Source organism: Lithobates pipiens, unplaced genomic scaffold (genome assembly GCF_037356315.1).
Source record: "Lithobates pipiens isolate NorthernLeopardFrog02 unplaced genomic scaffold, aLitPip1_a1.2 Scaffold_52, whole genome shotgun sequence".
NCBI lineage: Eukaryota > Metazoa > Chordata > Amphibia > Anura > Ranidae > Lithobates > Lithobates pipiens.
The window spans coordinates 2933571-2960054 of NW_027507875.1; the positions used below are offsets into that span (position 1 = coordinate 2933571).

General features: G+C 48.5%; 1 protein-coding gene across 4 annotated transcripts in view; it reads right to left on the bottom strand.

Moving 5' to 3' along the window:
- Positions 1-26484, bottom strand: part of STRIP1 (striatin interacting protein 1) — a 722689-nt gene that overhangs the window by 329539 nt on the left and 366666 nt on the right. For 3 of the 4 annotated variants that reach the window (XM_077467363.1, XM_077467360.1, XM_077467361.1), the window contains 2 exons: positions 13879-14013; positions 13664-13784 (listed from right to left, as the gene is read on the bottom strand). In XM_077467363.1, coding sequence (XP_077323489.1) covers positions 13664-13784; positions 13879-14013 — 256 coding nt within the window. Of the gene's footprint in view, positions 1-13663; positions 13785-13878; positions 14015-26484 lie in introns of all 4 variants that reach the window. The other variant, XM_077467362.1, reaches the window with a different exon arrangement.

The following is a 26484-nucleotide window of genomic DNA, read 5'->3' on the forward strand; positions in this document are numbered from 1 at the left end:
TAAAACACAGAACTTTCCAGTTCTGCCTAAGGGGCGGTCCCTTATGTAACAAACCCCCAGCCTGCCATGCAGTCATCAGTACGTCAACAAGCAGTATAACGTAAAGAAAAAACAGGAGGGGCGGGTGCTGTGTCGGTTGGTGAATTACAGAGAAAAGGATTTTACGGCGGGTACCAAAAAATCCTATTCTCTCTTATATTCACCGACCGACACAGCTCCTCTCTTAGCCATTGGGACGTCCCCAAGCAGTGCCAAATGAGGGGTGGGAAAACAGCATAAAAACTTCATCCACTGTGGCAAGTGGGAACTAGTGTAACTTTACCCACAAAAAACAGTGCGTGGAAAAAACCACCACAAAACCAGGGTACCCTCAACAGGAGGGACTACCCACAACCGCACCAAAAAATGCTGAAATTAAACAGTGTATTACTTAAAGGTACTGCGTTTTTACCCAAAAAAAACTGGAAAAATTAAAATATTGCATATACAATTGCAACTATACGGCCTTGCAAAACTTGGCGGTCAAAACAGGCATCAGCCGATGCACTGACGTCTACCTTGTAGAACTCTTCCAGCTTTAATCCGGATCAAGGACTGCAGTACTTCCCCACGTTTAGCCCCTCCAGAGAGTGGGGATCAAGGGGTGTCACGGGCGCAGAGAGGGGAGAGAGATTGGAGGCCAGTGCACTTCCCCCCAGCCGTATCTCAGCCCCCCCCTCAAGAATTTAGGCCGAAGCCGCGGCCTTTCTAAACTGTACCTGGACGGAGGCGCCCGGCGCTCCCTGCAAAGCCGATCGGGGCCCTTCAAGGCCCGTAGGCAGATCACAGCGGCAGAGAAATCTGTCCCCCGTTGTATGCCGGCTACCCTGAGGGCACATCTCGGCCTTCAGCAGTGAGTAGGCCGCATCCGCGGCCTTTCCTGCCAGCCTCCGGCCGGACGGAACTTCCCGGTCCCTTCTCCACCTGCAAGCAGAGCCCTCCATAACCCGCAGGCCACATACAGTTGTGGGAGGATTTGTAGAATTCAGACGCTGGCTATTCCTGGGACACATAGCGGCCTACACGTGACTAGGCCACAGCCGCTGCCTTTCCTGACGGTCCCCATGGAGCCGGACCGGGCTGGAGACCACATCTGACCCCTCCTCCCGTGCAGCCCCCAGCTCACGGACGGCGGGCTGGGGGTTGTCCCCAGCACACATCCAGGCCTTCTCATCCACAAAGGCTGCTGCATTCCCTGAGGACACCTGGACATCCGGAGCCTACTTCCGTACACTCCGGGGACTTTTGGTAAGGGGCATGGACTGCCAGGGGGGCACCAATTGATGCTAGTGACTCTACCTGGCGCCCCTGGACCCCACTCATACATGCCCTAAACTACTCAGGCTACACACAAATAACAGCGCGGGCCCCAACCAGCTGAATGAGGCGCCGGGACTAGAGTGTGAAGTTTTGCAAAGGGGGTAAGCGACTGAGTTTTCCATCACAGCCAGACACCCCCCCCCCCCCCAGACTCCCACAGACCCCTGAGAGGAGGTTCGCACTACAGGGAGTGCCCATAGAGCCTCACAGACGGGCCCCATGGACCCAGCCAAGTCTCGGCCTCCCTGGCTGGCGGAGGTCATGGCGGCCATTGCCACTTGCCAAACCACGCTAGCAGCAAAGATAGAAGCTGTGCAGCTGGATATGGGTCTCACCCGCCAGGATATAGACAAACTCAGGTCCGGAGTCGCTGAGACCGAGCAAAGGGTGAGCAATGCCAGTGTCAGAACATGGAGCAGCACTCCGCACCCTTCAAACCAAAGTAATGGCCCTGGAGTGCAGAGCTTAAGATGCTGTAAATAGGAACGGGCGCAATAATCTCTGCATTGTCGGCCTGCTGGAGGGTGCCGAGGGGAGCAGTCCCACGTGTTTTGTGGAAGGTTTACTGCATGACCTCCTCCCTGATGCTCGCCTGTTGCCTCACTAAGCGGTTTAAAGGGCACACCGCATACCACCTCAACCGGGGCCTCCTGGATCCTCCTCACGAACCTTCATCCTCCGTCTCCTCAACTTCAGAGACAGACAAAATTTTCCAATGCGTCTAGAACTGTCTGGGACCTCTGATATCAGAATGCCAGGTTGATGATCTTCCCTGACTATTCGGTGGAGACTCAAAAGCTCAGGAAATCCTTCGACCATGTCAAAGCAACCTTGAGAGCATGTAACATCCGATATAGCATCCTCTTCCTGGCCCGTCTAAGAGTCCAGGACGGTGAGACGACCCGCTTCTTTAACACCCCCAGAGAGGCATATACTTGAATCGTCTCGCTGCCACCGACCTGCTGATCGACCAGACGTCAAGTGTCGAACAACACCTTAATTATACTGGATTGACCACAAACTATCCCACGGTTGAGACCTCCACACCTTTTGTTGCACCTGTTGTGCCTTGTTTGCACCCACGGTGGGTTCGCCTCCGATGGAGGAAGTAAACTCCTTTGTAGTGGGATTTTAAGTCGGTACCCCTGACAAAAGACACAGTCAGGAGAATGTTGCGAACTGCAGCTCCTCTTTTCCTGCTTTGCCCACTCCTGGCGCATGGGGGCTCATGCTATGCTTACCATTTTCCTCTTGGATCGATTTTACTGATGGGACACAACACAGGTTTCCTTTCTCCTCCTAGATCTGTGTCCCTTAAAGCTTCCTATGTTGAGCCGGCGGCTGTCTCACGCTAAGAGAGCTGCTCAGTCTGCTGCCTGACCCCCCAATAACTTTCAGGGGGGCGGAACTCGTCTCTTACACAGACCCCCTGTTGCAGCCGGCGAGCTGACACAGTTTGGGATGTATACCCTTCTAAGTTTCAGGGGGTTGGGTGGGGGGTGGGGAATGTTCCCCTAACAGGCCAATGGTTTATTTTTTTATTTTCATTCTGGTTATTGGGTTTTTACAACTGTTCTTAGTTTGGTTTGGTTATATTTGAACACTAAAAATCTTGATATTTCAGCGTTGCATTGCCTTCAGAGACGCCTGTCTCAGGTCCAGCGGTCCAATCCAAGATCCATAATGATCCTCACCCCTCTATTGCCTCCAGAGTCCATGTCTACTTTTAACATCCTCTCATGAACACCAGGGGGTTGAACTCCCTGGTTAAATGATCTCTGGTGTTCCAATTCCTTAAAACGTATAACCCACATATATGTGTGCTCCAGGAGACGCACCTCATCGGGAGCAGGATTCTCTCCCTTAAAAAACCCTGGGTGGGATACCATTATCCCTCCACCCACTCTAGTTTTGCGATGGGGTGTCAGTGTCCTGGTATTGAAGTCCCTCCCCTTCAGGCTCCTAGATCTGGCCCTGGATCCGGATGTAGGTATGTCATTATTTACACGACGGTCTACTCAACCTGGACCATTGTGGGTTTATATTTGCCTCTGCCGGCCTCCTTGCTGGTGTTGAATCAAATCACTAGCCGAATCACTAGATGGCCGAATTTGCCTCTGACAATACTCTCATCCAGGGTGATTTCAATCTAGTTCCTGACCTAGACATGGATAGACTGACACCTGGGGGACACCATTGCCCTGGGCTGGCTGAATGGGCGGACCCCTATGGCCTGACAGATGTCTGGAGATGGAGACGCCCCAGATCCCGAGCATTTACATTTCACTCTGCCTCCCATAGAACATTCTCTAGCATAGACTTGATTTTTGCGGGGAGTTCAGTTCTTCCAAGAGTCACGGACATACAAATACTGCAGAGGGGAATTTCAGACCACGCACCCTTGCTCCTGACACTAGACCTGTCAGGGCTGCCTTTCCTTCTCTGGGCTGGCTGCTCAGCTGTCGGCTAATTGCCAGCTCTCATCTCTCTTCACAGTTACCAGCTTCCTTATCCATCTCTTATGACCTGCCTACTTAAAGCTGTCCAGCTCACTTCTTATCGGCCTTTGCCTTGGTCACATTACAAGAAACCATCTCCTGCAGTTCTGTTAAAAGACTGGCTTGTTGACATCCCTTCTGGCTTTTTATCCTGCTTGCTGTTGCTCTACATGGATCCCTGACTTCTGGCCTAGCTGATTACCCGATCTGGTTATTGAACTCTAGCCTGGCTGACTAATGTATTCGGTTACTGGACTCTGGCTATGCTTGACTATGCATTTTCTATTTACCTTTTTATTTTTATTTCATAAACAAGTGTGATTTAATTGTACTTCTGTCTTGGTCTGATTCGTGGTTTCTGATAAGACCTTTCCCTGGGGCCAGCTGTTAGACTATGGAGGCTATCCAGATTTTGGATTTCGGACACTGCTGTGGATGCTAAATTCATGACTGAATTGAACGGATACTGGGCGGTGAATGCTGGATGGACGGAGGCCACGGTTGTGTGGGATGCCTTCAAGGCTACGACGAGGGGAAGCTACCAGACCATCATTGCCAGAATACGCAGGGAACACAGAGCAGAACTGACTAGGGCCGAGGGGGAGGCGGTCGGCGCAGAGGCACTCCTTGGTCGATCCCCAACACTATTCACAACTGCAGGTCCTGACTAAAGAGGTTATCTGCTTTCATACCTCTCTCACCCAGAAGAAAATGCTAGCATAGTCCCAACGGATCTTTGAGCAGGGGGAGAGGTCAGGGAGATTGCTGGCCTGGCTATTCAGGGAACAGGTAGGGGGGTTGAGCATTTCACATATCAGGGACTCCTCAGGTCAGCTGACTCGCACTTCAGACAGGATTAATCACTTTTGCGGAATTCTACAAATCCCTTTATACCTCTAGGTCAGACTACAGTAAGGAAGACCTGACGACATACCTGGCTGACACTGACGTACCAACCCTTATGGAAACATACCGGAACAAGCTGGATGACCCTATTGCGGTCTTGGAGACTCTCCAGGCACTTAAATCCATGCAGGCGGGGAAAACGCCAGGGCCTGATGGAATATCGGTGGAATTCTATAAGCAATACGCTACAGAGCTCTCTGACAGACTTCACAATCTATTTTTCGCGTCGAAGCGCATCGAGAAACTTCCTGACACCATGAGTGAAACGATCAGTCGTAATCCTCAAACCCGGAAAAGATCCCACCTTATGTTCATTGTACCGCCTTATATCTCTTCTAAATGTGGATGCGAAAATATTGGCCAAAGTCCTCACCAATAGACTAAGCTTGGTCATTACGGCCCTTGTCCACGGTGATCAAACAGGCTTTATGCTGAGAAGAGGCACAGACATTAATATCAGACGCCTACTCACACACATAGACAGAGCGGACGGGGGGGAGACGGGGGTGGTGGCCTCACTCGACGCGGAGAAGGCTTTCGACTCCATTGAGTGGGGTTACCTATGGGAGGTGCTCTCGCAATTTGGGTTCGACCAGGGATTCACAAACTGGCTCCACATGTTGTATTACTGTCCCTCAGCTAGAATCCGCACCAACGGCTGCCTCTCGGGAAGTTTCAGTTAGACCGGGGCACAAGACAGGGGTGCCCCCTCTCTCTGGCCTTATTTTCCCCTGCAATGGAGCCCCTGGCTATATTGCTGAGAGCAGACCCTAGAATTAAGGTACTACAGGTAGGACCAATTGAAGAAAAGCTGTCTCTGTATGCAGATGTGTCGTCTTCTTTACAAACTGCACTTGAACTGATCAACCGATTCAGTCGATACTCAGGGATCCGTATTAACTGGGATAAATCAATCCTTTTCCCGCTCCACTCCTCGACCCCTCGAGTGCTTCATCTGCAGCTTAGATGGGTAGAAAGTGTTACGCAACTGGGGATTAAAATTAGTGGTAAAGTTCAAAACTATATGGATGACAATTTACAGCCACTCATGACACAACTAGGGGCCAGATGTGCGGCATGGCGTTTCCTTCCCTTGACCCCAGTAGGCAGAGTCAATCTGCAAAAAATTATCAATCTCCCCAAGTACCTGTATTTCTTCCGTAACACCCCCACATACATCCCCAGGACTTTCTTCCTGAGGCTCGAGAGTCTGCTGATATCATTTGTCTGGGCTGGGAAGCCCCCCAGGGTGGCCAGGCAGATACTATACCTCCCATTAGCGGGGGGGGGGGGGGGGGGTCTGGCACTCCTGAACTTTCAGATTTACTACTGGGCAGCTGTCCTGGTCACAGCCTGGTGGTGGTTTTCCCAGCCCAGACAAAACCCGGTCACCCTGGAGGCGGCCATCCTTGGCTCGTTTGCAGCTCTGAGTAACCTCCCGTTTCGTGGACTTAGGGCTAGCTCATCCATGACAAGTCTGATGTGAACCACGGTGAGGGTCTGGCGGCAGGCAAGGAAGATTTACGGGAAGCCCAACCACAACTCCCCACATATGCCCCTATGGTGTAACCCCATGCTCTCCCACCTAAACGGTATCCCAGACCCTTCTCTGTGGGCGAAAAAGGGAATTATCACCTTAAAACACATAGTTCATGATGATAGGCTTATCACTTTCCAGGAACTGGGACAAACATATGCACTTACTTTGAGGCCCAATTCCCTGCCCCCTGACTTTGGAATCGGACTCCATTCAGCGTCTACTGACTTCCAGAGTAATGGGGAGACCTCTCTTGACCTTATACCTTTACCTTACAGTAGAATATGACACCAAACTGACCAAATCCTGGGAAAAATGGAGGGCAGACATCCCATCCTTGGGTGCAAAAGAGTGGGAGGAGTGTCTAACCTTATACATTCCCTCTATGATTGCCGCAAAAGACAGGTTTATACAATTTAAGTTCCTGCATAGGGCTTATTTCACCCCACAGAGGTTGGCGCATATTTACCCTCACAGAGATCCTATCTGTCAAAGATGTAAACAAGAGGTGGGTACCTTCTGGCACATGGTCTGGTCCTGTCCCAAACTCCAGCCCTACTGGACAGCAGTGGTTTCTACACTGAATGATGTGACCGGGTCGAATCTCTGGATTGACCCTCAACCCTTACTATTAAGCCATTTGGCAGACATTGAGGGGGACAGGTATAGTAAACTGTGCTACCTTCTCATTGTAACATGCCAGACGTGAGATTTTGTTGAGATGGAAATTAGAAGACACCCCTACCCTGGCCTCGTGAAGGCGATCAGTGACCATGGTGCTCCCCCTGTATAAGCTGACCTATGAAAGTAGACAATGCCCAGGGAAGTTTGATAAACTCTGGTCCTCTTAGATAGATGCCTCTGCTGACCTCGATCCCCCTCCCCCTTACCGATTCGGACCACACCAGTTGAGCTCTCCCCTCTCCTGTATATCCCCTCCCCCCCCCCCCCCCCGTCCACTACCACCCTGACCCCCCCCCCCTTTTTTTTCTTCTTCCCCCCTCCCCGGGCTCATATGACCTACATAATGTATGTGAGATCGCACTAAAGATGTCATGCATTTATGATTGTGTGCAAATGGTACTCGTGACATCTATACTGTTGGATCATTAACTAAAGGATGACTGCCGGATTAAGGTGGCTTCTGCTGTCTATACCTGTATGCCACCAGACTTACTATGTTGTTTTGCACTGTAATGCTAATTTGTCTACTAAACTCTTCTGCTAAAAAACAAACAAAAAAAAACGTGTAGACAGACGACCAGGTCGCCGCTGTACTCACTTGAGCGACAGACGCTTGATGTCGAAAGGCCCAAGATGTTCCAATTGCCCTTGTGGAGTGGGCCGTGACCAGAAAGGGGGGCACCTGCCCCTTCAAGGTGTAGGCTTATACTACAATCTGTCTGATCCACCTGGAAATGGTGTCCAACGACACCACCATGCCTTTCTTTGGACCAGCCACTGAAACAAACAGTGAGTCTGACTTCTGAAAGGGAGCCGTGGCAGAAAAATACACTTTCACAGCCCGAACCACGTCCAGAGCGTGAAGGGCCACCTCCTTGGGGATAACCAGACAGGAGGACTTGCAGGACAAGGCCGCCAGTTCCGAAACCCTTCTGGATGATGTGATGGCCACTAGAAAGACCACTTTATGGGAAAGAGTCAACAGGGGAATCACCCTGATATTTTCAAATGGCGGTTTTTGAAGTGCCGATAACACCAGGTTCAGATCCCACGGGGGTAACGGTGGACGCACCAGGGGAACTACGTGTCGCACCCCCTGAACAAAAAGTACTCACTAGTGAGTAAAACGCCAGAGGTCATTGAAAAAAGACAGCCAAGGCTGATATTTGTCTTTTAATGGTGTTTAACGCCAATTTCTGGTCCATCCCTTGCTGAAAAAACAACAGGAACCTGGATATGGAAAAGGAGCTCGGATGCCATCCTGTAGGCCTTCCGGGTACGATGATATATCTTCCAAGAAGAAGATTTCCATGCTCTCAACATAGTTGGAATCACTGAGTCCGACAGACCCCGGTTCCTCAACACCTGGCTCTCAATAGCCATGCCGTTAAAGCCAGCGATGGTAAAGTAGGATGGAGAATCGGACCTTGAGACAGAAGGTCCTCTCGCAATGGCAGTCGCCAGAGGGCGTCTACCACCAGGCGTACTAAGTCTGCGTACCAAGGACGCTGGGGCCAATCTGGGGCAACCAGAATTACTGGGATCCCCTCGAATTCCACTCTGTGAAGCAGACGTGGCAACAGTTTCAGTGGAGGAAAGGCGTAGATCAGCTGGTACTGATCCCACAGAGCCACCAGCACGTCTGACGCTTCTGCCCACGGATCTCTTGTCGTGGACACAAATCTCGGCACCTTTCCGATTGAGACAGGAGGCCAGAAGAGCCACGTCTGGTGTGCCCTACCGCACGCACATTAGCCTGAATACCTCTGGATGCAACGCCCATTCTCCTGGGTCCAGCATCTGGAGACTTAGGTATTCCGCCTGACAGTTCTCCACTCCCAGGATGTAAATGGCCAACAGGGCCGGTACATGTCGCTCTGCCCACCGAAGTATGTAAGCGACCTCCCGTGCGGCGGTTGAGCTTCTTGTTCTTCCTTGGTGATTGACGTATGCCACTGCAGTGGCGTTGTCTGACTGGAAGCTGATCGGACGCCCTTGCAGTCTCATCGACCATGTGGAGAGGCATAGCCTGATCGCTCTTAGTTCAAGCCTCCGTCGACCAGAGGCCCTGAGCCGATTGAACCCCCATCACTCCAACCCAGCCGGATAGGCTGGTGTCCGTTGTGATCACTGTCCATTTCAGAGGTAGGAACGACTTCCCGGACTGAAGCACCGGGACCTCAGCCACCAGATCAGGGAATCTCTGACCAACTGGCTCACCTGGATCTGTCAATCTAGGAACAATGGAGATTTGTCCCACTTTGTCAAAATCTCCTTCTACAGAACTCTGGTGTGGAACTGGGCATATGGTACAGCCTCGAAGGAGGCCACCATGAGTCCCAGGACTTAAATGCAGAAGTGAAGCGACGACCACTTGTGGCTCATAAGCAGTTTCACCGTGGCTCTGAGAGTCTGCAGTTTCTCTGAAGGGAGAAAATCACGCTTCCCTGGAGTCTAGCAGCAAGCCTAGGTACTGCAAACACTGAGTCGGTACAACCACCGACTTCTTTAGGTTCAATAGCCACCTAAATTCTTGCAGGGTCTGCATGGTGATCGCCACATCCTCTTCTAATGCTAAGGCCGAAGATGCTCTCAGGAGGAGATCATCTAGGTATCCCACGACCGTGATCCCACGTTGCTCCAGCAACGGCAAAACTGGAGCCAATACCTTGGTAAAGACTTGCGGGGCTGATGACAAACCAAAAGGAAGAGCCACAAACTGGTAGTGGGCTTCCCTGACTGCAAACCGCAGAAACTTTTGATGCCAGAGGCATATGGGTATGTACAAGTACGCATCCTGGATGTCTAAGGATGCCAGGGAGTCCCCTTGGCGGAGTGCAGCGACTACTGAGCGAACTGATTCCATTCTGAACCTCTACACTTTCACAAAGTGATTGAGGGCTTTTAGATCCAAGATTGGACGTACCCCATTCCTTCTTGGGAACTACAAAAATAGTAGAAATCCTGGAAACGTTCCGATTCTGGAACAGGTAGACTCACCCCGCGATTCAGCAGGTCCCTTACTGCCCCCAAGAGGGCCTTTCGGCGAGCCGGGAGAACGGGTTTGCTGGAGAGGAAGAATCTGTTTTGCGGCCAAGAGAGGAACTCTATTTTGTAGCCATAGGAAATCAGATCGCAGACCCATTGGTCGGACAGTCGAGAGGACCACTGGGCTGCAAACTCCCGAAGGCGACCAGAGTCAAGGGTGGGGGGCAAACTTTCATGTGGTAGCACTTTTGTTCGTAGGCTTGTAAGGCTTGCGGTTCCAGGGATGTTTCTGTCCTTCCGTGGTCGTCCTGTCGGGCTGGGGACGTTTAGCCGAAGCTCCGGGCGGATACAAAAGCAGCTTGTGAGCGGAAAAAGAGGGCCCGTGCCTACGGCGTGGCTCCTTAGCCTTCCTGGTCTGTGGGAGTAGTGTACTCTTACCACCTGTGACATTTTTAATAATGTCATCCAAAGAGGCTCCAAAGAGCCAGTTGCCAAGGAAGAGAAGATCCGTCGGGGCACTTTTGGATGCCTGATCAGCAGACCAGCATTTTAACCAAATCAGGCACCTCAGCACCACTGCTGACACTGAAGCCCTGGATAATAGAGGGAGAGTAACCAGCGCCGTGTCACAAACGTACTTAAAGCGGGAGTCCGCCGGGAGTGCGCGTTTTTTTTTTTTAAAAGCCAGCAGCAACAAATACTGCAGCTGCTGACTTTTAAAATAGTGACACTTACCTGTCCAGCGCGCCCGCGATGTCGGCACCCGAAGCCGATCTCTCGATCGTCTCTCGGGTGCTGCAGCCGCCATCTTGGGTATGGGAATCAGGAAGTGGAGCCTTTCGGCTTCATTTCCCGGTTCCCTACTGCGCATGCGCGAGTCGCGCTGCGCAATGAGGATGGACCCGCTGCCTCTGGGATCTGTGTGTTTCCCAGCAGGCAGCGGGGGACTTTCGGAAAGGGGCGTAATCTACGCCCCTTTCCGCAGAGAGCTATCCAGGAAGTGGGTGCAGATACCTGTACTGTACAGGTACCTGCACCCCCCTCCCCCCTGAAAGGTGCCAATTGTGGCGCCGGAGTGGGGGAGGATTCCAATGAGCGGAAGGTCCACTTTAGGGTGGACCTCCGCTTTAAGGCCTTGTACTAGTTGGTCTGCTAGTTCCACTCAGACAGGAGAAGCCTCCTGTTCTCCCAATTTGCGGTGCAACAGTTTTGCCCACTCAGTGCGGATGCCAGTACTGGTCACACGGCTGACCCCCACAACCGTAAACAAGGAACGAGCCACTGCCTCAGCCTTCCTGTTTGTGGGATCCTTAAATGCAGGAGTCCCCTCTACCTGGATCGTGGTTATTTTGTTTAACCTGGATACTGGGGGGTCCACGACCGGAGGAGCCGACCACTTTTTGAGAAGGCTCTCCTCAAAAGGGTAACACACCTCGATGTATTTGGGGACCGAAAAGGTCAGTTGTGGGCGACCCCATTACTTGTAAATGAACTTGTCAAAATAAGTCAGATACGGGAACACCTTAGATGAACGGGCTGGCTTACAGGACCCAAAAGGGACCACTATGACAGCAGAGGGATCTGCTGGCTACTAAATTTTCAGGGTATCAAGCACAGCTGCGATAAGTGCTCCAACAAGCGCTTTATCGCGCACAGACCCGGACGGGAACTCATCCTCACTTTCCAAACGGTCCTGGTCAGCATCATCTGAAACGACAGAGCAGGGGTCACCAGCCTCAGCAGGGCCCAAGTTTGCATCAGAGCTCTCCCCAGAGGACGGGGGGGCAGGGGCCACTTTTTATCACCTTTGCGCCCACGCACCGCCTCCATCTTGGCAACTAATGAATTGAGGACTGCCAACAAGGTGTCCAAAGGCACTGCGTATTCCGCAGGCGAACCGGTTGCAATTGCCTGGATTTCGGGGAAGAAACACCAGTTTCTGAAGCCATGCTGACCCTAGCCTGTCTGCCACCTGAAGGGGACTTAGGACAGTGACAGTCCCACCCTCCTTACTGCTGCTGGCTGAGGGGCTCTTTCCCGCAGGACTCACCACCCTGAAAGGTTCTGCGCTATCCAGCAGGTAGTGCCTATGGTCTCTGTGGGCTCCCAGGTGCAGAGGAATCCTCTGTGTCAGTGGAAGCTGCTGCCAAAAGCTCTGAAACCGCTCTGCAATTTGCACAGGCTCAAAGAAAAAGACCGCCCAGCGTCCAGTATAAGGACATATAACACTGGGAAAATGGCCGCCAGAGCACAGGGACACATGCTGCTGTTAGAGAAAGCTGAAAACATGTTCAGGCTTCTAGAGAGTGGCCGCCTGCGTCCAATATAAGGACAAATTACAGGGAATATGGCCGCCAAAGCACAGGAGAGCATGCTTTCCCTTGCCCACACCTAAGATGGCCACTGATACTGAAACCATGAGGGACAGAGCTGAATAAATGCCGCTGATCAGCGCTGCAAGGGACACAGGCACAGCCTCACAGGCACTGCCAGGGACATGAGAAACAGGACTCAGGACACAGCCAGCTAGAGCAGTCCCCCCGACCCCCCACTGGTGAGAGGCAAGCCCCCCTGGAGAGCCGCTGTACAGACACACACACACCGCTCAGCAGCCACATGCAGCATCCCCCACAGGGAGGGGGGGAAGGAAGATAGGGACAGGGAGAGTGGAGAGGGAGGTGAGGGACCCCCGAATCGACCTCCCAGGGAATGCCCAGCTGCTCATCCCCACCGAGGCAGGGAGAGCTGTACTTGCCAGTCCTGAAGAGCTGGGAAACATTCCAATACAGACCCACTCTCTGATCAGTACAGGGTGGTGTCTGGCCTCAGCACACTGACACAGACATCAGTAGGTCGGTCATATGTGCGCCCCAGAGCATAAAAGCTCACCTACCACCTCTGGAGCTGAGGTTTCGTCGTGGCCGGCCTAGTGGGTACCTGCAACCTGCACACGCTCACTGGCCAGGCTGGGGAGACTACAAGCAAAAGGGTATCTAGCCTGTCACCCAGCCGGCTGTTGATAGCAGATCACAGGACCAAAAAGCCAAGCTTCTGCAGAAAAAAAAAAAAAAAAAAAAAAGACGGACCGGTGGGCCCGTCAGGGTTCCTAGGTCCTTCTTCACTAGGCAAAATAAAACTGGTGACTGCATGGCAGGCTGGGGGGTTGTTACCTAAGGGGCCGGCCCTTGGGCAGAACTGGAAAGTTTTGTGTTTTACATAACATGTAATGCCTAGTATTCTCCTAAAAGTGGTGCAACAACCCAATGGCTAAGAGAGGAGCTGTGTCGGTCGGTGAATATAAGAGAAAGTGGGGTTTTTTTTCAAAATATTTGGTACTTTTTCAGCTATATAGCAAAAAAAAATAAAAAAAAAACTGTGCGGATTACATACCACCAAAACAAAATTCTGTCTCAAAAAAATTATAAAAATTTTATTTGGGCACAGTGTTGCGTGCCTGAGTCACTCAAAGTGTGATAGCGTTAAAAGCTGAATATTTGCCTGGACTGGAAGGGGGCAAAAGCGTTCGGACTTGTTAATGGACACTCTGAGGGAGGTTTACTAAAACTGGAGTACGCACAATCTGGTGCAACTGTGCATAGCAACCAATCATCTTCTAACTTCAGCTTATTCAATTAAGCTTTGACAAAACAACCTAGAAGCGGATTCTTTATTCAATAATATTCCTACTCACTCGACCTCCATGTTCAGCAGTTCCACAAAGGCATTAAACGCCCCTGCTTCCAACAAAAGAAAGACGTTATGTCGCTGCCAGGTCTGGACCTCAGCTTCACAGCTACACTCCCCAAAAGTACCTACAAATATATTTAATATAACAGTATCAATAGAACAAATAACACATAGGGGATTGAAAAGCACATTTAGACACTTCAACGACTACTACCTTACCTTGTGCTAGATATAGCAAAGCCCGGCCCACCTTTAGTCGTTTTTCCCTGGCTGTGACTTCCAGTGCATCAAGAAGACGCATAGTGTAAGCACGCTGATGGGACACATCTAGCTCAGTCCATTTTTTATCAGGTACTTGAAAAGACACAATAAGCAAAAAAAAAGATGATATTCAGACATGTTTAAATCAACTAAATATTGCATAAAAAATCTAAAATGTATCCTAATTTTAGCATAACTCTAAAAAATACAAACTGTTAAAACAGCCAAGGGTATAGTCCTTAATAGGATTTACACCAGGCCTAGATTGTGGTACTTTCTAAGCAGATGGGCTCTACCTCAGATTTCGACATGTGACTAGGAGGCTACATGTGACTAGGAGGCTGTAGTCGGTGTCTTAAGGCACTTTCACACTGGAGCAGGGGGGGCGTCGGCGGTAAAAACATCGCTATTTTTTTTTAACTCCCAGTTAGCGTCTGAAAAAGGGTTAAAAGCTCCGGCAGTGGCAGGAGCGTTTTAGGAGCAGTGTATTCACAGATCCTGCAAAACCCCAAAGATGCTGCTTGCAGGACTTTTTTTTAACCGTCCTGCAAGTGCACTGCTCCAGTGTGAAAGAACTTGGGCGTTCACACTGGGGTGGCAGGGGAGGCATATTTCAGGCACTTTACAGATGCCATTTTTAGCCCTTTAGCGTCTGAAAAATGCTTCAGTGTGAAAGTAGCCTTAGAGACTTGGAGAGGCTGCTGGAACCACCAAGGACATCCATACAAAACCTTACTTTGTTGCTGGAGGCTAGGACTTTTTGTTTGCTTATTGATGTAACCAATGAAGGAAGATTGTCTGTTATTGTTCTGAATAATAGAGGTAAACAATGTCTGCACACCTGTGGACCAACCTGACTGTGTAAGGGCCGGTTCACACTGTGGGCGATGCGAGGCGACACCGACTTGCCTCGCCGCGACCTGCCGCGACCTCAGCGGCGATTTGCAAATGACTTCTGTATGAAGTCAATGCAAGTCGCCCCGAGGTCGCCCAGAAGTAGTACAGGAACCTTTTTTCTGAGTCGGAGCGAACGGTTCCATTGTACAGAACGGGGGCGACTTGTCAGATTGCAACGAGGCAAGTCGCGTCGCCTCGCATCGCCCGCAGTGTGAACCGGCCCTTAGTGTTCAAGTATACTTGAACTTTTATATTAAAGTGATATTAAACTCGTTTTTATTTTTTTTCTTAAAAATAACAAACATGTTATACTGACCTGCTTTGTGCAGTGGTTTTTGCACAGAGAAGCCCGGATCCTCCTCACGTCTCTCGTTGGCCCTCCTACCGCGTGCCCCCAAAGCAAGCTTGCTATGGGGGCACCCAAGCTAAGCCACTGTTTGGCCCTGCTCGCCTCCTTTCAAGGAGGTAGAGTCCAGGATAGCCGAGGCCCTTGTGCAACATCGCTTGATTGAGATGGGGCTCAGGTACTTAAGGGGGCACAGGTTATTTATCTCCATGCATACAAACTTTAGAACCACTTTAAGATCCCTGCCATTTGACACCAAAGCCACACTACATTAAAGTGGACCTAAACTCAAAAAGTTAAGATTTTCTATATTATCGGGGATATCTAGAAATGTTAATTGTGCCTAAAAAGTGCCCTGAAAGATTTATGATTTGTCTTGACTTCATTCTGAAAAATAGCAGTGCACTGCCAGACTGTGAATCTCAAGCACTGTGCCTGTGACTGGTGGGTCTTACTGTTCTCTCGTTGCTGGAGGGAAAGCTGTAGGCAACCATCTCCCTACTTTTTTCACTCTTGAATATTCCCTTGCCAGTTATCAGATCACTAGGCTTCAGAAGAGCAGTTTTAAATTAAGGATGCAAAGGCCTGCCTCTGCCAAGATGAAGAACAATGCACGGTAACATCATAATTGGGGAGAAGATCAGCTGCAGCACATATACAATATTGTTGACTTTTTATGGCATCTGCTTGCCTATTTGAGGCACAGCTTCCACATCTCAGTTCCTCTTTAATGTAAACAGTGAAGATATGGTTACACCTTTTGAATATTTTAACAACAACATATTATATTTTATGGCTACCATATGCTTGATATATATTGATGCTGCTGGAAAAGCCAACTCCAATCATGCATGTGTTTACTAAGCATACATTTGCTGTTAAAAGTATTGAATGCTTTTCAAAAATGAGTTCAGTGAAAGCAAAAAAATACCAATCTCCACGATGTCTAAAAAAAAAAAAAAAACCCTGATCAAAAAGTGGGCATATACAGGGATTACTACAGGCATCCCCCTGAAGATTTGCATGCGCACAAAAACGCATAGGGAGGAGCCTGATATGCTGGCGTCACGCCATTGCATTTGGTTCCCAGAGGGGTGGCCAACTTGGTATGTCCAGCCATTTTTTTTATCTTGCATTATCCACATGGGAATCTTTGAATATGTATGCCTTTTAAGTTGAATCCATTACTGCACTGTGATATAATCTTTGGGCTCCGTGAGGTCAGCTATTCCCTGTATAGGACAATTTGCCCGGACGTGTCTGACTGTTGCCTGGTCTATCTACTGTGGGGATTAGGAAGGCCCTGAATGTTAATTATATCAAGCGGATTTCTGTGCTTGCTCTGGTGAGTGCATAGTGGTGATGGAATTTAGAACACTTGTGAGTACACATGTGTCTTTATCACACCAAGGAGCACTTACATAGATATCCATGTTGGAAGCATCTTTGCTTGAACTCTAACATTTTGAACTTTCATTTATGATTTTTTGCACTTTACTGCGTTTATGTGTTACGAAATGAACCACATTTTTGCAATGTTGCACTGTTTGCACTTTAAGTAGATCCTGCACGGTTTATAATTGTTTTGCATATGGTGGAATATCCATATATGCTAATTGTTTCATAATATTTGGGAAGCGCTGCACTGTTTTTGTATTTGTGAATACTACTCTAGTAGTAGTCTGCACTAGTTGCATGTTAAAAGAGAAGTATGGGATTTAGAAAAAAATAAAAATGAAACATTTATACTCAATCCAATTCTGCATCTGTCCCCCACCAGCTCTGCACTGAGAACTAACCGATCAAAGAGTGCTGATCATTCGGTTCTCAGTGTTCTGGGGGCTGTTAGTCTCGGGCGGGGGGGCTTATCGGAATCCGGGAGCCCCCTTTAATAAGATGTACCCATACCCATTCACCTGGGGGAAAAATAAAGTGTAAATAAACACAGGTTTTAAAAGGAGTTTATTAGTCAGCTCCGGGGGTCTTCTCACCAGGCTCCTCCGTTATCTTCTGCTCTTTTGCTAGCGGAGGAGCCCGGCTTTCTTATTAGTCGTCGCTGTCCGGGGATCTTCTTCCAGTTTTGGGGGGGCTTGTCCCGCTCTTTGCTTCTTCTGCCGGGCCTCCGCTATCTTCTTCCAGCTCTTAAACCAACGTTGGCCCAGTCTTGTCGCTGTCGACGCCTTCTTCTTCCGATGTTGACACGACACAACATTGCACAGCGACTTATATAGGCATAAGGGGTCACTGGGTGATGTCACATGGTGACCGCGCCCCTTATGCCTATATAAGTCGCCGCCCAACGCGTCCAGCGCCGTGTCAGGAAAGGAAAGGAAAGCAAAGGAAGAAGAAAGACAGTGACAAGACAAGACCAACTCTAGTAAAAGAGCTGTAAGAAGATAGCGGAGGCCTGGCAGAAGAAGCGAAGAGCGGAACAAGACCCCCGAAGTCGGAAGAAGACCCCCGGACAGCGACAACGAAGGAGAAAGACGGGCTCCTCCGCTAGTAAAAGAGCAGAAGATAGCGGAGGAGCCTAGCGAGAAGACCCCCGAATTCGAAAGAAGCTGTCTAATAAAGTACTTTAAAAACCTGTGTTGTGTTTTTTTTATTAACACTTTTTCCCCCTCAGGTGAATGGGTAGGGGTACAATGTACCATACACATTCACATAGGTTCGGGAGCCGGGATCTGGGGGCCCCCTTATTAAAGGGGGCTCCCGGATTTTGATAAGCCCCCCTCCCGCAGACCCCAACAACCAATGGCCAGGGTTGTTGGGAAGAGGCCCTTGTACTCATCAACATGGGGACAAGGTGCTTTGGGGTGGGGGAGCTTATCAGAATCCGGGAGACCCCTTTAATAAGGAGGCCCCCAAATCCCCACCCCCCAACCTATGTGAATGAGTATGGGGTACATTGTACCCCTACCCATTCACCTAAGGGGGAAAAAGTGTTAATAAAAAAAACAACACAGGTTTTTAAAGTACTTTATTAGACAGCTTCTTACGACTTCTTCCGCCGCAGGGCCCTCCTTTTTCAAAGCACCCCCCCATGTTGAGGGTATGCAGCCTGGTATAGTTCAGGAGGGGGGGGGAACTCACTCCTCCCCACCCCGTTTCCTGACTGGCCGGGCTGCGTGCTCAGATAAGGGTCTGGTATGGACTTTGGAGGGACCCCCCCAAGCTGTTTTTTCGGCGTAGGGGTTCCCCTTTAAATCCATACCAGGCAACAGAAGCTTGCGAGGTGTCAATCTCGCCGGTGGAGGCGGCAACATTGAATTCCTTCGCTAGTCCCGTCTACGTGGAGTCACGTTCAAAATGAACAGGCTTTACTCTGTGTGTGGGCAAGTCCGTTCATTTCAAAAGTCCAGCAGACTAGCACACAGACGGGTGGATTTTCCACCGGACAGCCGAGTCCGGCTGACAATTTTGAGTCAAGACTTCTTTCTAAGTCTGCCGGACTTTTGGGAACAAAAAGTCTACCGGAGGCCACACACGGGTGAATGGTCCGCCGGATAGTCAGATCGTGTGTAGGTGGTATTAGAGCTGCAGATGTGTGAACATACATGTGAATGAAAACTTGGAGATGCTATTGCACTTACACGTACAAGGAAGTACAAAATGATTTAAGATCATTTACAAATTGGTTGGTAGGCAGTATTATTACTTTTGCAGAAAGACCCACAGGTCCTCCTAATCTTCTGTATCTAGCTCTGGGAAATCCACCCACACCTTGGCCTGTAAAGTCTCCAGACCAGTATGTACCAGAAATGCCTTATATATAGTAGACTGGGGTTTAACCAGCTCATCATCTCGCAATAGGGATTCCAAGTTAGATTGGAGGAGTATTATTGACTGGGACCCAGATTGAGAAGAGAATGCATGTCTGAGCTGCATGTATCTAAAAAAGTGCTGATTGTATAACTCTAGACACATTTTTGTTTAGGCGTGTCAAAAAGATGGATATCCCCGTTCTCACATATGTTCTCAATTGCCTTAATGCTCTTTGTTGCCCAAATACTCGGATCAGGAAAAGCGTGGAATTCCACCAGTAACGGATTGCACCACAAAGGGGTAACCGGGGAACACCTGTTTGGTTTCCCACTATTTCTACAAACTTGTAATTGCCACACCCGTATTACCAATTTCATAAAATATGCGAGAACTAAAGGCGCTTGGAGGTCTCTGTATAGTGCATTTCTCAGTGACTCATAGTACCCAAGAGAAGCCGCCTCCAGCACCACTGAGGCATTTGTATCAGAGTTCACCCAATTATGGGCCAAAAAAAATTTGGGGAAAATCAGAGCAGGCTAATCTCCCCTTTGTCCAGGGCCTCCGGATGACTGATTAGCCAAACCTGGGATTATTTGATTTCCACAAGAATGAAGAAATAGCATGCAATTGACCAAAAAAATGTTTAGGTATCCATACCGAGGTGTCTTATGACATAACATAAGACGGAGAGGAATTTAATTTTAACTAAATATATTGTACTAATTAGAGATAAAGGGAGGTCACCCCATGCACGTAGTTTGGATTTGAGCTTCATGAGAAGGGGGCTAAGATTTAATTTGATAAAGTTCAACACATTGGGGGTACGGGTGATCCCCAGATAACAGATCGATGGGGCCCAGGACAAAGGAAGAGAGGGGTCTGCCAGCCCGACAAGACTCTGGGTCTCTAGACAAAAGCTGAGATTTTCCTCAATTAACTTTCAGTCCAGATAAGACTGAAAATCTGGAGAAAATATTAAGGGCCTCTTTATAAGAGGGTCCAGGGTCATTGAGAATATATATAGAGCTAGTTTTTCCAGGTATGGTACCTACTTGTATACCTTGCACAGTAGTAGATTTACGGGAGGGGGATGGGGGGGAGCGATGGCAAGATGTTCCATCATCAAGGTGAACAGAAATGGGGAGAGCGGATATCCCCGCTTTGTTGTCCACTTTGTTTTGGGAACGTCTCAGAGAGCATACCTCCCAATTTAATTTGTGCTGTTGGGGATTTATACAATATAATAATCCATTTGCAGAAAATGGGACTAAATCCGAAGGCCTGCAGTACCATTGCCATATAGTCCCGGATCACGGTGTGAAAGGCCTTCTCGATGCCTAAGGCTCCAACACCCGAGTCTGAGAACAAAAAGGAGGGAAGTTGCAGATGTGTGAGTACTTGTCTCTAACTAAACCCTAAACCCTAACGAATCTGGTGGCAAGGATCTTGGCCAAAGTTTTTAAATCACAATTTAAAAGTGATATAGGCCTATAGGAGGCACAAAAGTTCAGGTCTTTCCCAGGTTTGAGAATGAGGACTATGTGGGCCTGGTATGTAGTAGAGGGGAGATAATTATTCTCCAAACATTGTGAGTAGAGAGCGTGCAATCTGGGAGCTATCTTTTTTGCATTCATTTTGTACCAATGGCCTGGCAGACTATCTGGGCTAAGTGTTTTAGCAGGGTGAAGTGAAGAGATAGCTGCTTTATCTCAAGTGTGGAGATCGGTTCCTCTAGAAACTCCACATCCGCCTGTTCCAGAAGGGGTAGGGATAGGTATAGGTTCTGAATCTGCTCCACCATATGTTTAGTAGAGATAGGTGAAGGCTGGCTGTACAATTCTTTAAAAAAATTGCCAAATTCCTAAAGAATGGCTTTTGTGCCAGAAATGAAATCCCCCTTTGGTGTCTGCAATTCTGATATTATCAATTGGTAGCGGGGCTCAGCCACCAGATTAGCCAAGTCTGCCATTTTTGTTACCCAAAGATTGGGTAACAACAAATAATGGGCCAAAGTAACCCCAAGTCAGACTTTAAAGGCTCATTGGACAGAAGTAAATATAAAAATTTTTTTTTTATTTATGACAGTACATGAGCACACAGCAAAAACAGAATGAGAATTAAAAACACTGGCTCTGAGCCAAATCAGTTCTGTGCATCCTCAACCACCTATTCTTAATGCCACATATTCACGAGATTCAGTCCTCCTAGCCATATTCTCCACACTCAACAGGAATTGTCCAAAGCCTGCACAATTATCACAACTGGGGGAAAGGCTAGATATGATAGAGTCCAAAATGGATGGTACCGTGAAGAGAATTAACCCTAAAATACCAGAATGATTTCTTCCCTACAAGATCAACTAGAACAGGCTAATGCGAAGATTGAGGACCTGGTGAACAGATCTAGGAGATACAACTTCCGCGTACGTGGCCTTCCAGAGTCTGTGGGAGACCTGGAAGACGCTATACACTCCTTGATGAAAACTCCTCTCACCAGCTGGAATTAGACAGAGTTCACAGAGCCCTGACAGCATTTAGGCCAGATGGCCTGGCCCATGGCATAATAGTTAAGCTGCATTTTTATCAGATTAAAGAAAAGATAATGATGGAGGCTAGAATTAAAGGAGATATCTCACTTATGGGAAATACGGTCCAGATCTTTGCAGATCTTTCAGGCGACGATCCAGAAAAGACGACAACTGAAACCACTTATAACCCATCTGGTCAACCGCCAGATCAAATATAGTTGGTCATTTCCATTCCAGTTGCCTTTCACTTATAAAGGGAAATCCCACTCCTTTGCCAGCTTCCAGTCGGGTGAAGAGTTGCTCCAGGAATTGGGACTGGTCTATAAGGACTCACCACTCTCCAATGCCCCCAACACTGACGGTCGTCCAGTCTCCCAATAACACCAAGTTCCGTCAGGTGGTTCCCTCCGTCCCTTCTAGACAAAGCAAGAGGTGGGCTGGAGCGGAAAACGCATGCCACTTGTGGTGAACTTGCCCCTACTCAGAGAGTGGAGGCAACTTTGCAACATAAGGGGGTTTGGCATCCCCACGGTTGCACTGACTTACAGTGCATAGGTTCTTTTTATATGTTAGCATTGTTAATATGTTTTTATTACAGCTTAACCAAAGAAGTGCAGTTTTCTATCTTTAAATCTGTTTGTTCTTTCTGAGCTTTTCTTCCCTTTGGTGCACTCCCACTCCAGGAAAGGGTTCCGACGTGATAGACAGAGAGAACCTCTGACAGAATCCTTGAGGCTATATCATGAGTACAGTCCACTGTCATGGTCGTCCCAGTGGCATATAGGAGACCTGCCCGCAGAAGCCCCATGTTAAGAACTTGGGTGCGCGTTGGCGCGAACGGACGCACGTGGATGCGCGTTGGTACGAAAGGTACGAATGGGCTCACGCGGGTGCGCGATGGTGCGAACGGACGCACGCAGGTGCGTGGGGTCACGAACGGGCACACGGTTACCCGCGGGGGAGCGTAGACTCGCCATGCGACCGTTTTTGGCGCCCAAAGGGCTACTTAAGGGATCTGCCACTGTGCCTCCTTGCTGTCCAGTCTACAGCGTGTCCGGTTATTCTGCTACTTGCTACCTGATTGCCTCTGATTCCTGTTACCCGGCCTGTTCCTGACGACGTTTGCTTGCTGCCCGCCACTGGCCTCCGGCCAGTCTGGCTACGCTTCTGCCTCTTCCTGTGTACCGTTGTTGCCCGCCTGTTACCGACCCGGCCTGTACTTGACTCTGCTGTCTGCCACCGGATGTTCCAGCCTGACCGCCTGTACCTGCTGCTGTCTGCCACCTGCTGTTCCAGCCTGACCGCCTGTGCCTGCTGCCGTCTGCTGTCTGCCACCAGCTGTCCCAGCTTGACCGCCTGTGCCTGCTGCTGTCTGCCACCTGCTGTTCCAGCCCATCTGCCTGTGCCCGCTGCCTTCTGCTGTTCCTACCTGTCTGCCGGGTGTCTACTATCCAGCGCTCCTGTGGATCCTCCGCTCCTTCTGGTCCGGACCAGTCCTACACCAGCCTGGCACTTGTGCCCTCTGGACTCCTGAATTCCTGTTCCCACTTCCAGGGGTTCTCGAGCCAGAGGCTTACGAGAGGCCGCTCCCTGCATTCTGGGCTCCTATACCAGGTACGTGTCATCCACAAAAACCCTGGTGACCAGTAGATCCTCCACAAAATATACCATCTTAACACAATGTGCAGGGCATTAACTTCCCTATTAAGAGGACAGAGGCCTTTCAACAATACTATAAAATGGGGATAGACATACAGTACTACTACTAATACAGGAGACACACTTTTCAACGACCTCTGCCCCTAAATATCTACACGCACGGTACTCCACAGTCTTTTTATCAAAAGGACCAGATAAAAAAACGGGGAGTAGCTATATGTATTGCCAAGAAGATCCCATTCATGCCTACCAACATTATAAGGGACAAAGAAGGCCGCTATATCATGGCAACAGGGAAAATCAATGAAAATTGAATCACCCTACTCTACTATAATGCTCCCAACACAGGGCAAACACAGTTCCTGCACTCAATGCCAACAGTGATTATGCCCCATGTGGTGGGACATGTAATTTTGGGAGGGGATAGCAACACTTCCCTAGACCAAATTTCAGATAAATCTAACCCCAGGAAGGCAGTTCTAAAACACACCCCAAAACAAAGTGGGGATATAGCATGCCTACTACACAGCTATGATTTGATCAATATATGGAGAGATGCTCATCCCACCACCAGGGACTACACGTTTTATTCCCACATATACAAAACGTATTCCCAAATAGATCACTTTTTCACATTATCACTAATTCTCTCTTATGTCTCGTCGGCTAAAATTCTCCCTATGGCATGGTCAGACCATTCCTCGATCCAAGTCACACTAACAAACCTATGGTCAAAACCACAACCATCGTCTAGGCAACTAAACGAGTCCTTATTAAATGACCCTATTATTGCCAAAGAAGTAGAAATAGCTCTCCAAGGCTACTTCCAGGACAATCCCCCCTTGTCCTATACCCCAACCATGATTTGGGTAGTCCATAAGGCCATCATCCACGGAAAACTGATACAATTAGCTTCCCGAGTGAAATGAGTGCAAGAACAAACGATCAGCCAACAGAATGAGGAGTTGCAATGCCTTATGCGCAAAAGAGCCAAACAACATCTTGACCTTAGAGACCAGATTGACACAGCCTGCACGGCTCTGAACTTGAGATTCACCACAAATGCAGAAAAATACATTAGATGGTCCAGACATCAATATTACACTATGGGAGATAAACCCAATAAACTTAGTGAGGAAACAAACTCCCAGACCATTTACACCTGTTCTACCTAAACTGTGACTGCAGAATGGCCAGACAACTCAGAGTCCTCAGCTAATACTGCAGGAACTTTACACTTTTTATTCCAAACTATACAATTCCCCCACCTCTCTCCACAAGGATAAAGTGGAGGAGTTCCTCCAAGACATCATGCTCCCTACACTAGACCAAGATCATGTAGAGTTAATGGATGTGGAATTTACTGCAGGAGAAGTAGCAGCAGCTATTAAAAATCTAAACCCATCCAAGGCACCAGACCCGGATGGATTTTCTGGCCACTATTATCGCAAATATACAGAGGTTCAGACCCAAATCTGTGCTCTTTCTACAATGAATTAAGAAAAGGATCCACTTTGCCATCACACGAAAATAGCACCTTTATTCATATTTTACCCAAACCGAATAAAGACCATGGGGACTGTGCAAATTATTGCCCAATATCACTAATTAATCTAGACCTCAAGATAATGACAAAGATCTTAGCTACTCGCATGAACTTATTTGCATCAAAATACATCCATCTTGATCAGGTAGGGTTCATCCCCAATAGACAAGCCCCAGAAGGATCATCAATATCATATCTGCTCTGAATTCAGGCTGGGATGGGGGAGGTCAGAGGGGAGCGCTACTGATCTCATTAGACCTACACAAGGCCTTTGACTACTTATCCTGGGACTATCTGTTCTTCATTTTAGAACGTTATGGGTTTGGTCTGAAATTCTTGACAACACTTAAAACTACATATAATGCTCCCACAGAGAATCTAGTAGTTAGGGGCTATCGGTCACAAAATATAGATATACGCAGAGGAACCCAACATGGATGCCCACTATCCCCCTTATTGTTTATTATGGCGTTAGAACCATTAGCCATTAAAATACGAGATCATCCAAATATACAGGGAGTTCACTGTGGAGACCGCGAACATAAATGCGCATTGTTCGCTGATGACATATTGTTACATCTCTCCTCCCCAGTCACCTCTTTGCCCACTCTAAACATAGTAATAAAACATTTCACTTTAATTACAAGCCTGCAAGTGAGCCATTCAAAATCCCAAGCACTCAATATATCCTTACAAACACATAATCCAGGCTTTACGAAGCTCATTCTCATTTAAATGGCAGAACGAGGCCCTTCCATACTTGGGAATCTTTTTAACCCACACCCTCTCTACACTATATAAACCACTCTGGATGACGATGGAATCCTCCCTGTATTCAAATAGAGGGATTAGCCACTTAATGTGGATGAAAGGCAGAGATAGACCGACAATATTGTGTCAGACTCTATCCTTCTCTTTAAAAACTTATGGGACAGAACCGTAACTACATATAAATTTAAATCCCCACACACCCCATTAGCCCAATTGTTTAATAATCCTTCATTCACCCCGGGTCTCCACCCTCATGAATTTACATGGTGGACTAACAAAGGTCTGCTACGAATAGCAGACTTCTGTGACCATAGACTCTGTCGAAACAGGTCCTCCAGGAAAAGTAACATCTCCCAAATTCAGAACTATATCGCTATACGCAGATAGCTCATTTCCTAGCAACATTAAATCGCACTTCGGATCTAACCACATACACCCCAATGTAAATTTTTAGCAGGACCCTCGACAAGCACACTGGTCATATATTGCAGATTTATAGTATTTTAACCTTGACTTTTCAAAAACTGTTTTACATGCACATATGGGAGCAAGATGTAGAAATCAACTTAGCGGTTGAGGAATGGACCTACAGGCACTGTTGGGACGCCCAGTGGAGGGGACAAATCGAAGCACATGAAGAAACTCACCTCCTTCATATTTGTTGCAGCAAGAATAGCGATTGCCAAGTCTTGTAAATCCCCAACGATCCCTTTTCACTTGCTAAAATGTAAACTGTCATGGATAATGGTGAACGAACGCCTCTCTGTGATTTTAAACGATAAGATAGCTTTGTTTGACAAAATATGGGACCTTTGGATTAACTACCTCTCGGCTACATAATGAGATGGGAGTGGCTCGGGAGTACTTTTCTCCAGGGCCAGAGTGCACCCCCTCCACTATCCTCTACTCTTCTTTCTATCATTCCTTTCCTCGCTCTCTATTCTTTCAACCGGAATTTGCCTCTGAGGGCCCATGGACCAATTAAGGCCTCTGGGTCTACTCAGAAGTTAAACTAGTTGGTTACACTTAGTGGAGGTGATGGAGGGAGATGGG